This window comes from Clinocottus analis, unplaced genomic scaffold (assembly GCF_023055335.1).
Source record: "Clinocottus analis isolate CAN_PGR_092001 unplaced genomic scaffold, fCliAna1.0.p SCAF_8, whole genome shotgun sequence".
Classification (NCBI taxonomy): Eukaryota; Metazoa; Chordata; class Actinopteri; order Perciformes; family Cottidae; genus Clinocottus; species Clinocottus analis.
Genome location: NW_027176240.1, coordinates 17145358 through 17159563, shown reverse-complemented (window position 1 = coordinate 17159563; position 14206 = coordinate 17145358). Strand labels below are relative to the sequence as shown.

The window sequence follows — 14206 nt, the reverse complement described above, 5'->3', positions numbered from 1 at the left end:
GTAGTTAAACCACCTGACCTGTAGGTGGCGGTAGTGAGAGGCGGTGTTTGTTTCTCCTACAACCAACGAACTCAGGCCACACAACCTGGGTGGATTCAGCAGATCTATACAAGCTGTGTTCACCGTCCTGTGTCACGGCGTCACGCTCGGATCGCGTTAGAGATCAGTGGACTCTGTTGGGAGAAGAGAGCTGCCGGGCCGCGGCAGCAACGTCAGTGGCGACGTGTAATTCTGGGCGAAAATGGCAGATCGAAAGAATAATAATAATGTTCCCAGCACCAGTGCAAATTTACTGTTCAGCGCTGCTCCGGAGTTTAACTTCAACCTGCCCTTCATGCCGGTGAGCCAGGCCACGGGTCCGGCGGTGTTGTCAGGAGGTAAGACGAAGTCCCGTCCGGAGGAAACGTCCCTAACGTTATCGGTGCAGTTAGCAGGCAAAGCTAACTAGCTAACTAACTAGCTAACCCGGCTCCTGGGCTGCTGCCAGTTGTCATTCAGTGTGAAAGTGAGAGAAACGGAAAGAAGCGACGTGTCCGAGCCCCCAGGGGTTTGTCAGAGACGTGAGCCCCGTTGACAGCGATGTGTTTGGTCAGACTTTAGCCGGGTCTGATGTCACATGAGGAGGACTTGCGGCCACTTTAGAGCCATGAAACTTGGCCACGTCCTCCTTTAAACACCACTGCTAAGTGAGCCAAATGTCGCCGTATCCTCCACGTTCACACACACACACACACACACACACACACACACACACACACACACACACACACACACACACACACACACATACACACACATGTATGTATATCTATATGTGTATGTATGTATTACTGTAAACGGAATGTCTTTGGACAACCTGATATTTGAAGATGTGCCCCTTGGATTTTCCCACTTTGTCTGTTGTGTTCAAGCGTATCAGTTGTTTTGGGTATCCCTTGTAGAGTTGTACCTAAATGAGGCCACTGTTCAAATCACTGCTTTGATTTCTTAGTGGATCCAACCGAAGTCGGAGAAGAAGACAGCTTTCTAGGTCAAACCTCTGGGAACGGGCCGGCCCCCTCGACATTCAACTACTTCTCCAGCCCCGTGACCAGCAGTGACCCGTTCGCAGTTATAGGCCAGTCGCCATGCCCGCCGCCGGCCTTGTCAGCAGCCCCGACATCAATGGGGACGGCCCCTGTTCCCAGCAGTGTCGGCATGACCCCCCCTCCAGGATCACAAATGAATCCCGCGACCCCAGCGTTTGGCAGTGCGGTTTACCAGAGCCCCGTGGGGCGCCACACTCCTCCCCCTGCAACGATGACCCCGCCGCCTCCGCAGGCGCAGACTCACAACCCGTACCGACACACACCTTCCAGCAGCAGAGCCCGTCCGTATATTCCAGCTCCAGAGGTCCTGCCACCAACACACACACCTCAACAGAATCCATACGCTCTCGGCTCTCCACCACAGACATTCCCGACGCCAGGACCCGCGTTCACAAAGGTAGATATAAGCCAAACGGTGGCTGTCAGATTTGGTTGTCCGATAATTGATTGACTCATTCAGTTATTGAAATCCCTACTAATGGAGAACCTGCCTCATGTGCCATCAGCATTAGTGAAGACTGAATTTACTATTCCTTCTCTCTTCAGCCTCCTCCCACACAGTTCCAAGCGCCTCCGCCTACAGCCATCCCTGCCGGAGCGATCGTCCCCGCTGGTCCCATGATGCAATACAATTACAATGTCTATGAGTCCGTTCAACCTCACTGGTTCTACTGCAAGCAAGTGGAATCAAAGAGCGTCTGGCTACCCTTCAGTATCATTGACTCACTTCAGCTAGAGGAGACGTATAACTCGGGTGTGTAATCTGTGAATGTTTATTCTCCAGATGCTGTCGTGGAGCAGTGAGATGGTGTGACACTCTAATGCGTTCGTGGGCTTTTGTTCCTCTCCCAGTTCAACCAGATCCAGAAAATGTGATCATCCGTACAGATGGAGGTCGCTACGACGTGCAGCTCTATGACCGCATGCGGACTGCGGTGTTCTGGGAGGAGGAGCCTACGGAGGTTCGGCGCTGCAGTTGGTTCTATAAAGGGGATACGGACAGTCGCTTCATTCCGTACTCTGAGGAGTTTAGTGACAAGCTGGAGGTTCGTCTCACTACTACATTTAACCAAAAAATGGTTATTGAGTTACTCAAACAAAGGACATCTTGCCACTTCCAGTCCAAACATATCTCATTTTCATCAACTCCAATGTGCAGTCTTTGCCTTTTAATCCCTTTATATGCTTCAACAGTATATCTTTTTATCTTCAGGCAGAATATAAGAAAGCTGTGTCTACCAACCAGTGGCATCGTAGACTGGAGTTCCCATCAGGAGAGACCATTGTCATGCACAACCCAAAGGTAAATCCTTGTCTGATCAGAATTAATAATTGATCCTCTTGGTTCGACTTAAAGACTTCTGCTTGCCTCCTTAGGTGATTGTGCAGTTTCAGCCCTCCTCCATGCCAGACGAGTGGGGCACAACGCAGGACGGCCAGACGCGGCCCAGAGTGGTGAAGAGAGGGATTGATGACGACCACGATGAAGTGCCAGATGGTAGTCAAGTCCCTCCGCACCTTAGTTAATTTAATGCGAAGTGAAGGCACTTATTGAAAAAACAACAACATAAAACCCAGCGTTGACTGTGTCATTTTAGACTCCTTGCGTAAACAGTAATGAGTTTATAGTTCACTGATCCAACAAATAAGCTTTTCTAAAAAAGTATTCAAAGAAAGATACACTGTTAGGACACCATAAAGGGACATGAGGCATCTCGAAAGACATTAGAGGAAGTGCCAGCCATCAATCTGTTTCATGAGGATTAGTAAAGTCTGATTCAAACTGTGATAACCGTTTTAATATCTGTCTGTTTAAAGTATTGCAGCTTAATTATGATTCAGTGCGGTTTAGATTTCAGGCACACGTTGAAGACGGTGAGCGATTGTGTAAGATTGCCACGCTTTTTCAGGCGAGCTCGCAACGGTGGATCATCTCGTGTTCATGGTCCACGGAATCGGTCCCGTGTGTGACCTGAGGTTCCGGAGCATGGTCGAGTGTGGTGTGTAGCAAACGATCGTGCACGTTTGCCAGATTTGGCGTGTACTCTCCGCGGTGGCGCTTGTTTCTGAAGTATACCGTACGAATCCCCTGTGCTTTCAGTGGACGACTTCCGCAGCGTGTCGCTGAAGCTGCTGCACAGTCACTTCAGGAACTCGCTGGATGAGCACGCCATCAGCAGGGTGGAGTTCCTCCCTGTCCAGTGGCACACGGCGCTGCATGGAGACGCCACAGGAGTGGACAGGTGAGGAGAGGCAGGGTAACGGACGTATCCTATTGTACATGTTCTGTTTTTAAAACTCAACTATAGCCAAATCTCTTCTCTTTTGTAGGAGGATAAAGAAGATTACGTTGCCCAGCACAGGACGTTTACGCCACTTTACAAATGAGACTCTGTTAGATGTGCTCTTCTACAACAGTCCCACTTACTGCCAGACTATCATGGACACAGTTGCCCAGGAGATTAACAGACTTTATGCCCTGTTCATGAAGAGGAACCCAGACTACAGAGGAAAAACATCAGTAGCCGGACACAGCTTGGGTAATAAACCAGTTCATTCTTAGCTTCGACACCATTGTATGTTTTCCCCTCGGTGTTTCACCTATATTGTATCATTTCTCCTTTGCACTTGCAGGTTCCTTGATTCTCTTTGACTTGTTATCAAATCAGAAGACCGGCTCTCCTGAACTGGCCGTGCCGATCATACCCACGACAAATGGAGACAACAAACAGGTCATACACCACTTATTGGAACATAAAGAGTAACGTGTCATTCATTAAACATCTGATTTCGCTATTAAAACCCAGTTTATTTGTTTCCCCACTGAACCTGATGCCCGTCATAACTGATCCGAAACGTTTTCAGCGCTTTAACACACTGTTGTGGCTCGTAATGAATTATTAAAAAAAAAAAAAATGTTGCAATGTCTGTTTGTAAAATTTCTCGTGTCAGGTGGCTGCCTTGGTTACACAGGAAAATAATGCTGCCAACGCTGTGGAAGAGGAGCCCAAAGAAGAGGGGGAGGAGTTTGAGGATCTGTCTGCCATGCTGGAACACCTCGGCTTGTCGGAGTACAAGAATACTTTTGATGAGGAGAAGATTGACATTGAATCTTTTGTGAGTATAAAAAAGCCTTCTTTGCGTGTCATAAAGTCAAAAGTGCTTTTTTAAATTGCTGAGTTAAGGGTGTTTGTGGTTCCAAAAAAAAAAGCCAACATTATGAAAAAGAATAAGATGTGGTTAAGGCCACGGAGGGAACAGTTTTAAACATTGCTGTAGTTAAGGTTTAAATTTTAAATTTAGGAGCACCAGCTTTTGATGTTTCACTTTGTCACGCTCTTTCAGCTCATGTGCACAATCGAGGACCTGAAAGAGATGGGGATCCCACTGGGTCCCAGGAAAAAGGTTGCCAAGTTTGTCAAAGAATGGGTGAACAAGCAGGTACGTTTCGTCTCTGGATCACTTGTGGGGCCAGCGAATGGATGGCGGTGATTAACGCTCTCTTGGCGTCTCTTGTCTTGTCTTTTTTTTTTCTCAGGCTGCATGCCAGGCGGCCCGGGAGAAGAGGGCGGAGGTCAAAGAGGTGAGTCAGGTTGCAGCGCCCCCACCAGCAGCCGAAGCTCCTCCCGGTCTCTCCGTGAAGAGGCTTCCAGTGGGCAACTCCGTCCACGTCGACTACAATTACTTTGAAGTTGGCACCGGGCAGGTAAATATGACTTTAAAATGCGTCGAGGACTAATGAGGGAGCTGATTCAGAAATGTGGCTCCACGGTTGATGCATTGATTTGCTCCGCAGGTGTCGGTGGTTTACCACGCTCTGGACTTTGAGCCGATTAATTTCTTCGCCTTGGGTTCGCCAATTGGCATGTTTCTGACAGTCCGAGGCCTGGAAAAGATCGAAGAGACATACCAGCTGCCCACGTGCAAGGGGTTCTTCAATATTTACCATCCGGTACACGGCTCTTCTCACCTGTACACCCCAAAGGGATTACCGACGATCAAGCTGCAGATGCTCAAACGTTATTTGCCAACTTGAGTTTCAGCATGTTTCTCTCTTTTTTTAAATTCTATTCATATTCTTGCAGTGTGCAAAGGCATCAGGTCTAATTCTTAAAACAAGTCTTTTTCACTTTCGAGTGTTGCATATTAAAGTTACAGAAACATAGTAATGTCCCCCTTAACCTTTGGTGTTTGTTATTCTGTAAGAACTAAGAGGCTGAAAGGTTTCTCTATTGCCACGTTGTGCATTACTACCTGATGGATTCATCAATGACTCTGCGTTTTCCTTCAGTTGGACCCAGTGGCGTACAGGATTGAGCCCATGATATTACCAGACATGGACTTGAAGCCTGTTTTGGTCCCACACCACAAAGGGAGGAAGAGGCTTCATCTCGGTACGACGCTCACTGGTTGCCTTTTCTCTCAACCTGATCACCGTTGTTCATTTACGGTTGCTACGAGCAATTTTAAGTTAGTCATGAGTTATCGCTACGTCTTGTTGCATAAGAGCCGACACCGAGTTGTTGTTCTTTAGTGTTTCTGCATGTTCTGTCCTCAGTTCGGGGCTCACTGTCTCTTATGGTTGGAGTGTCCTACTTTGTGTGGTGACAGAATACAAAGACTATATTGTTGCATTAAAAGCTGCTATGGGATAATATGACAATTGCTAAAGGTCAAAATTAAGCTTCTCTTTTTTTGTGAGAATATACAAATTATTACATTAAGAGGTGGACACTTGGTCTTGTCTTTCCTTGCGTTTCATTTTGAAAATGCTGCATAGCTTTCAGTTCTTCTCTGAGTGAACATGTTGGAATGCCAAAAATGGGTCTAATTAAAAAGATTAATCAATCCTGTGATGAGCTTCTCCCTGCAGATGGATTTAATCGTGTATCTCTGTGTTTCAGAGCTGAAAGAGAGTCTCACTAGGATGGGCACTGACCTGAAGCACGGTTTGATCACTTCCCTTCGCAGCGCCTGGCAGACGCTCAACGATTTTGCTCGCGCTCACACCTCGTCTGCCCAGCTTCAGGCCGAGCTGGCCATGGTGGCCAATCAGATTGAAGAACAGGAGAAGCAAGCGCAAGAGGGTGAGTTTCTCTAATTTGTGGCTCTTCAATCAAGTTATTTCTGTCTCGTGATGTATGTGTATGACTTTTCATTCTGGTTTCTCACAGATCATAAGGTCCCAGAGAGCCTGGAGCCACTAAAAGAGGACGAGCCTCAGGTGAAGGTCGGGATGCTGAATGGAGGGAATCGCATCGACTACGTGCTGCAGGAGAAGCCCATCGAGAGTTTCAATGAGTACCTGTTTGCCCTCCAGAGTCATCTCTGCTACTGGTACGGAGACCTCCGTGTCCCTCAGGCTGCATGTTCCCGTCTCAACTACAATGTTTCAAATTAGCAATTACATTTGCAATGGCGCCAAAAAGCTAAAACGATTACTCAATCCGTCGACCAACAAAAAAAAGATTTATAAATTGTATTTCTGATTTTGTTACGTGATATCTGATACTTTAGTTATTCTTGATTTTATAAAATAGTTTATTGCTGCTGTATCAGCAAAATATTAAGAAAATAACTTTCGGATTGGACCAGCTGGACAATGATTTTAAAAAATACATACATACATACACTATTTTATTCTCATTGAGTGTGGTGTTTTTCATATAAAGGTCAAAAGGTTTACTTTTAAAAGGCCTATTATTAACACAGGTTTGAAGAGTCAAAGTGAATGATGGCTGAATTCCCTTCAGCTGCTTTTGTTCCAGGGTCCTGGTGTCGAGTGGAACTGATCCCGCGTTAATGTCATTAGCAACACCTGCGCTTTTCCTACTGCGACGCGTGTAGCAGGCCTGTCGCTCAACCGCTACGAGTGACCCGTTGGCAAATCCTTTACTAACTCTCCTGTTGTTGTTTTACAGGCAATCTGAAGACACGGCTCTGCTTATTCTCAAAGAGATCTACAAGAACATGGGGATCCATCCAGAACAGATGGCACATTAACACAATGAAGTACCGCAGATGAAGAGAAGTCTGTCTGAAACTTTCCCATTTGGTTTACTTCATGTCGGTTTACCTGGATTTTAATTTTCTATTCATGTAGTTTATTGTATACAGATGAATAATACAATTGTATGATGCCATTTGTCTTAAATTAAGAAACGTACAAATGAGCTCGTAGATTAAAGGACACGAGTATGTGTTTAAATATTACATTTTATAGTATAAATTATAGAACTGATCAAGTTTCCTCAGTGTATTATCCAAGCAAATGCCAACAGCAGAAAGGACGATGACTTATCAGCAGTTATTGCAGCCTTCTGGAAGTTTTATTTGATGGACAAAATTTCTAAAGAAATCATTTCCTTGCACATGTTATTTGAATTGTGTACTGCCGAGAGGAATACATAAAACATTTCTCCTGCAGTGTGAGGAAAATGGATATCTACAAAAAGCTGTAATATTAGCAAAACATGAATGAAAAAGAATACAGTACGGGATGAGATGCAAGAAAAACCTGCTTTCACTGAGAAAAATAAAGCACTTCTTGCCTGCTCTGCTTTGACAGCTGTTCCATCGACATCCCGCCTCTAACCTCCGTGACTGAACCGTTCAGCTGCAACATTCTCTCATTATGAGATGGACTCAAATTTCAAAAGCATTTCGTGTCACGAAAGTCATGTACAACTCACAAGTATGAAACAAAATATTAGAAAAAGTATTTACACGAGTAACATTCAAACTCCAGTCCAGTATTAGGAATCATAACACTGAGTCACTCTCACTGGGCATATAGGACATCTTGTTAATGTTATTTAGATAATAATACTGGTCCATAGACCTGATATAGCGCTGCATGCTATAAGCTAACCTTTGCTCTTGGGTCTTTATTAAATCATGCTTCTGTCAAACTGGTCACTAACCCACTTTGTCTTCAACAAAGGAAGACAGTGACTCATAAAACACACACAAAGTTCCCTTTTTTTAAACCACATTGCCAGTCTGAAACAACCTATAAATATAACAGAACGACTCCATACACAACTGCCAACATACTGCAACAGCAAAGATTTGCTTTGCTTGTATTTTTTAACCTCCATTAAAACAAAGTGCAACTCATTTTTCCTTTTGTTAACGGTAAATAAATAGTTCTATAGTTGGACTTCTTACACTTTCCTAATGGCTAATAAGCCACTCTTCACATCAGAACAGCTGGTTGTATTTGATCTTGGAGAGGGGGGGCGAGATCACCTGAAACAGCTCAAATCTAGTGGCTGAGGTCATATTAGCAGTGGAAGGTCGTTACACAGAAGGTGATGATGCTGAAGAAACTGGTTCCAAGTCAGGAAGGATGGCTAAATAAGAAGTTGTGTTTTCCAAGTTAGAAAAATGGCCTGAAACACGACAGCCTAAATCCATGGGATATATATATTACTTGTTAGTTCTCATTCAGCAAGTTAAATATTAGCAAGTTGTTTGAGTAAGCTGTTGCACCATGTTGTTAGGGTTCACATTGAGAAATGTTCATCTCTGTACATTCATTTGTCTACAGCTGTGCGGTAAAATGCAGAAGAATCCATGTAAACATGTCTTTGCTGTAGTGCGGTGGTTGTCGTCAGCATCTCACAGTCTTAACATCGGAATGGTGATGGGGGTGCGAAGGGGCTTGTTCAGTCCTCGGTCTTGGTCTGAGTCTTGAAGGCCTGCTTGCGTAGGTGACTCTCGATCTCGTCCCGGAAGACGAGCATGCCCAGGTGCGAGTGGGACGCCTCGTTCATGGCTTTGGACTGGATGCACATGCGGTACTGCTCCGGCGTCAGCTCATCTGCACACTGCTTCTCGTGCCACAGGTGAAAGAGGCCGGAGACCGGCGTCCGCATCACGATCAGGTCGCTCCGGAGGTACTTCCTGTACAAGTGCACGTCCTCCACACCCCAGCCTTTGACTTCAAGATCGAACCCACCTGGAGGAATAAAAGTTCACGTTATCAATTACTTAGGAATAAATTTAATTAACTATTAATTGCATCAGTTCTTACCAATATTCAGGAAATCTGAGCGATACTGACACGTCATTCCAAAGCCAAAATCTCTCCAGAATCCAGCATCTTTTTTGTGAATCTATTTGAAAAGAGATTCATATTTACAATAAACGAGAGAACACTGCATATTTGCTTGAATTTTATGTTAATACTTTTAAGACCTTTTCCACTTTTTTATTGTTTACTTCATTCTGATGTTTGAGCTTCACTGTGCAGCATTTGACACTAGAGGGCTGTTTGCTCAACGCCATGAATCTGAGTTTGAAACGGGAACGTACAAGATCATTTTATGTCTAGTTAGTCTACTATGGAACTCACATCGAGTGTAATCTTAAACCTACACAAATCTACAACATTTACAAACTCAGATACAGGATTTTTAAATGTGGAAAAAGAAGTAGTTGCAGGAGTAAGAACTTTTAACAAAAGTGAAATTATTTTGTGGAAAATCTACATCAGATGCAAACTACCATTCCAAGCAGACGTTTTTAATTTCTTAAAACATATGTGATGGGGATCTTTGAAGAACAGAGGCTTAAATAATCTGAGATAAATGTGATGTCCTTACCAGTTGGAGCTCAGTCGGTGGAGCGAGCTCCAAATTCCCATAGACTATGGCAGGATTGTACAGACTGAACACCACTGGATAGAAAACTTTCTTATCTACAAACAAACAGTTCAGTACAATTTAGTGATAGTCCACCTGTCAACAAAAGCCCAAAAGGACTATTAAAAACAATTGATTTAAACAATGTGTAAAAACCTACTTGGGCCAGCGTTGAGACGACACGTGTTCAGGAAATCAAGTGTGAAATGGATGTCAACGTCACAAAAAAACATTAAGACGTCGCCTTTCTTCCAGGCGTGGGCGCCGATATCCAGACCGCGACCCCGTGAAAACTCCTCGTCCACAGGGACCAGAGTGTAATTGGAGAAGCTCTCCTCTCTGAGAACAAATGGGGTGGATTTAAATTCCCGCACATGAGTAACACAAACATTTTAAAAGCTCTTTCTTAGTGAAAAGGACAAACCTCGACATTTTTTCCAAAGACGACTTCACCTCCTGCAGGCCTTCCAGCCCAAAATAAACCACTGTGAGATGTACTCGTCTGTCCTGCTGTACGCACACCTCCCTACAACATATATTATGCATTTTTGAAGTGAACTGCAAAGAGACTACAGTTGTATCTTATTGCAACAACAATTACTACGGGGAAATGTCTGAAGACCACACGTTGGGTCATGTCTAACAGACGGGGACAGTTTCTGGTTCATTCTCACCTGAAGTTGTGTAAGAACTGTGAGAAAGTTTCTACTCTGCCTGCCAGCGGCACAATGATGTTGATGATCATTCCTGATGTTTCTACAGATGTGCTCCTGACTTTCATTAAGGGCCCAAAAGGCCTGAAGAGCGTGACATGGCGGAAGCTGCTGGAATCCTCTTTGGCAAAAAAGAGCTCGTAAAGAGTCCCTTTGTCTCGCTCTGTCCTGTACAGTCCTGTAAAATATGAAAAAAACAATGGTTGTCTGAGAAAATCAGTTGCAGTGATCAGTCATTGGTCCGCAGCCAGGAAGTGGAGAACTTACCTTCAGTGAAGTGACCTTCTATGTAGGTTTGTCTCTGCATCGGCATGTCTTCCTCGACACCATCCTCCTCATCAGGGTTGTTGATAATGTCCAGCGCAGCCTCCATGACCTCCACCAGCTCGTCCCTGCGGTCTTTGCGAACAGGTTTCTCCTCTGGGTGCCGCGTCAGCCCCATCTCCAGCTGGTACACCTTGGACGAAGTGAAACTTTCAAAGGGCACCAGAGCATACTCGCTGGGGAGGCGGGCCCCGGTGTTAACCTCGGCCTTGTCGATCTGAGAGTGCAGGTACTCCAGCAGGTCTCCTGGCTCTTGGTCTTTTGTCTCCGCCAGGCCCTGCACCCCAGGGAGCTCCTTCTTGTCCTGCAAGAGCTTTAGCTTCTCGCCCATTTCCTGCAGTTCCTGCTTGAGCTGGGCAATCTGGCGCTTGAGACTGGTGGCCCGGCTCAGGTGGCGCTCCTCCTGCTCCTGCAGCAGGGCTTGGTAGTAATCCTTCCCATAGGTCTCCCCTGCTATACCGGGCAGCGCCAGGCTGACGTCTGCTGGAGGGGTGCACTCCAGCAGGTATGCAAATAGCAGCAGCACCAACAGCAGGAAGAAGCCCAGGAAGAGCCAGCGGACGCGGCCCTGGAGAGTCAACCCCCGTCTGGGCATCACGCTTGCATACAAGCTATAGCTGGCAAGTCTGCATTCCCTTTACCTTCTGATCACATTACTCACAATGTGATTCTGCACACCATCTTAGAGGTTTGGAAGGGCCTTTGTCTCATTTTGCTGTGATGGGCTTGTGTCTTGGCTCCAACCTATAACGCTACTCATATATTTGTTTTGGGTAAATCCATGCGATGATCACCTTGATGACAATCACAGAAATCCACAATCAGACATCAAAGCCATTTGTCAAGACGTTTTGGGTTCAGATTAAACCACTAACCATATTCCCAAATAATCAGACCATTCAAGCAACCTCAGTATTTGACCAACCTGTCAGTCACAATTTAATTCAGGCAAGAAATAAAACATTTCCCTGTGGCAGTGTGTTCACTGTGTGTCTTCTCTTAAGAATTTACATCCTGAAGATTTCATTTAAAACCTGAAGAAACGGGAACCAGAAAAAAACGAGCTTCACTTGGAGAGCTAACACGGCGACTAGCTGTCTGAGCTAAACAACAGCACAGAGGAAAACTGGTGGGCGAGCTTCACAGCAAGCTACCAACGAGTGACTTCCGTTTGAACGGCTCAGTTTCAAAATAATAGCATGACGCCTCCAGAACGGCTATATATTTAGAAAAAAAGAGGCACCTTGTTGATTTAAAAGAATATACCATACAGACAAAACGCATGCAAACAGCCATAGTATTTAAAGGGGTATTCCTGATTTGTTGTGTGACTGAAGTTAGCTCACACACGGCTGTGTCTGGCCTCATGGAGCCTTTAAACCCACATCTTATCCACCACATACCATGCACAAGTGTTTCCTGAATGTCACACAGTTGAGCCTACAGCTCAAACCCTCAGCACACAAAGTAAAGTTTTAATTATCTTGACATTCATTGTCTTCACCTGGCCTCAAAAAGGTGTAAATCAGGCTCAACGCGGCTACAATGAAAACCAGCAGGGTTCCGAGTCCAATTAAATGCTCACAGAGGGGCCATTCTGCTGAATAGGCTCAGTCTCAAGGTTTCAACCAGTCAAAAACAAGAAGAAACAATAACAGAGACTGTTCATTGAAAACTGCTTGAGTGTGGTTTTAATGCAGAATGTTAGTGAGAGTAAACATTTGGCAGCTATGTCACCTTGAACACACACTTTGGTTTGTGTCACACCAGTTTCACATTTCTAAAGCAAAAAGTGAAATTATCACCGCTGCATAGATTTATTAAAAAGAGTCAGGGTTTCAATGTCACTTTCTCAATACACACCTGTCTCACATGCATGAGAAGAAAAAGATACACATTAAACTTCTGCTTATCATTACTTTGACTTAATAGGCAATGCTTTATAGACCGCAATGTCCTATAAATTAGTGTTGTCTTCTTTCTAGCTGACTAGGATAAGCGATGAATGCAACACAGGATGTACTGTAACCTAAAGTACAGGTTTGACATTGATATTGTTTTGGTATAAATACATACTGTGTCCTAATTAACAGTAAAGTGGCAGTAAATTCATCAAGACTACACATTCATACATTCAGAGGGATTTGTAAATTATAGTGAATTGACTGACTTGTTACTAACTGCCGAGGCTACTGAACTAGGCAAAAGTGGGTTATGTGAAAAATATTAAAATACATGTATCTGATTTGTTTGGCGTTTTAATTGCGAACAGTTATCTTATAAAGTACAACTTTAAAATAAATTCTGATTGAACACGAAGTCGTGTTGCAGTTAGTCAGCACAGAAGTCTTTGACCACATTTCTGCTCATTCCGCCCCTCTGGAAAACGTGCACAGCGCAAAGCGTGTATCCTTACTTTGAAAATCAAAACCGGATATTGACACGGTGGCGTAGCTAGCTTAGCGATATTCGGAGCTTCACTTCGCTTTTTGGTTATTTTATATCTATTCGAGAGCCTGCTAAGCAGTTATAATAGTATTAAAAAAAGATACTCACATAATTCTGTCTGTGTCCATTCCTGCCTGTGAGTACAACCATGAGTTTAGTGTGAAACCAGCAGCAGCAGACAGCCTGGCTGCGAAATGCCACGGAGCCGAGAGAAAAGAGTGGATCGAAGTCAACTTCCGGTGAACAACTAACCAATGGGAGCTCCGCTAACGAGTGACGTCACCTCACACGCTGAAGCTCCTTGTTCATAATAAAAAACGTTTTAATTATCGATAATAATAAAAAAAGTTGTCAATATTATATGATAATAAATAATTACACGTTTTGCCACTTTCTTTATCAACACATACACCGTGAACATAAATAACATATGTATTATACATATTAGTTAATGTCTTTATTTTAGGCTCGTTTTGTGTTCCTCTCGTCAAACTGGTAGCACAAATCTCTTACGTGTGATGTTACACCGGGTGACAACTCTGAATTGAATTATGACTTAAGTGGGCTCTAACTGGAGACAAATCACGTATTTAATGTTCAAACATGGCATCTGTTATCATTACGTTGCAAAGAATAAACCAGGAAATGTTCCCATTAGGTTCTATTTTTAGTCATTTCCTTCATTAATTCCCATTAAGAATGACAGTCTGGAGCCTATCCCAGCACACATCATGTGGAAATCACAGAGACAACACGGACACTGTCGCATATCTATTTTAATTAATTTCCAATACTGCCTTCTTGTAGAAGGCAGTCCAATACTGCCTTCTTGTAGAAGTCAGTATTGGACCCATCCACTTTTTGCAGACCGAAAACTAACATTATATATTAAAAATCGCCGGAAACAGCACCAAGTAAAGATCCCAGTCCCCTTCCAACCTTTCTTTTTGCTGCTGTTGTCATTCAAACCCTTTCAAACAACCAG

General features: G+C 44.2%; 2 protein-coding genes across 2 annotated transcripts; one reads left to right on the top strand and one right to left on the bottom strand.

The window, feature by feature from the left end:
- Positions 1-82: 82 nt before the first annotated feature.
- Positions 83-7647, top strand: sec23ip (SEC23 interacting protein). The gene is made up of 18 exons (XM_068568570.1): positions 83-377; positions 992-1485; positions 1635-1842; positions 1941-2134; positions 2302-2391; positions 2466-2586; positions 2999-3088; positions 3190-3331; positions 3420-3628; positions 3723-3820; positions 4041-4205; positions 4434-4529; positions 4627-4794; positions 4885-5040; positions 5380-5482; positions 5993-6175; positions 6263-6425; positions 7010-7647. Exons 1-18 carry the CDS (start codon positions 242-244, stop codon positions 7089-7091), a joined length of 2898 nt encoding a protein of 965 aa, XP_068424671.1. The 5' UTR covers positions 83-241; the 3' UTR covers positions 7092-7647.
- On the bottom strand, positions 7396-13456 carry csgalnact2 (chondroitin sulfate N-acetylgalactosaminyltransferase 2). The gene is made up of 8 exons (XM_068568572.1): positions 13330-13456; positions 10717-11567; positions 10411-10627; positions 10161-10262; positions 9897-10075; positions 9698-9792; positions 9127-9208; positions 7396-9051 (listed from the first exon to the last, which is right to left on the bottom strand). Exons 2-8 carry the CDS (start codon positions 11366-11368, stop codon positions 8759-8761), a joined length of 1620 nt encoding a protein of 539 aa, XP_068424673.1. The 5' UTR covers positions 11369-11567; positions 13330-13456; the 3' UTR covers positions 7396-8758.
- Positions 13457-14206: the final 750 nt, after the last annotated feature.

What these genes read in the sequence shown, in the direction of transcription:
- sec23ip (XM_068568570.1), top strand. Translation starts at nt 242, where the DNA reads ATGGCAGATCGAAAGAATAATAATAATGTTCCCAGCACCAGTGCAAAT. An exon ending in AGTAGCCGGACACAGCTTGG is followed by an intron (nt 3,629 to 3,722) that starts GTAATAAACCAG and finishes TTGCACTTGCAG; the next exon opens with GTTCCTTGATTCTCTTTGAC. An exon ending in CAGAGTCATCTCTGCTACTG is followed by an intron (nt 6,426 to 7,009) that starts GTACGGAGACCT and finishes GTTGTTTTACAG; the next exon opens with GCAATCTGAAGACACGGCTC.
- csgalnact2 (XM_068568572.1), bottom strand. Translation starts at nt 11,368, where the DNA reads ATGCCCAGACGGGGGTTGACTCTCCAGGGCCGCGTCCGCTGGCTCTTC. An exon ending in TCGTCTCAACGCTGGCCCAA is followed by an intron (nt 9,793 to 9,896) that starts GTAGGTTTTTAC and finishes GTTTGTTTGTAG; the next exon opens with ATAAGAAAGTTTTCTATCCA. An exon ending in CTCAGATTTCCTGAATATTG is followed by an intron (nt 9,052 to 9,126) that starts GTAAGAACTGAT and finishes TTATTCCTCCAG; the next exon opens with GTGGGTTCGATCTTGAAGTC.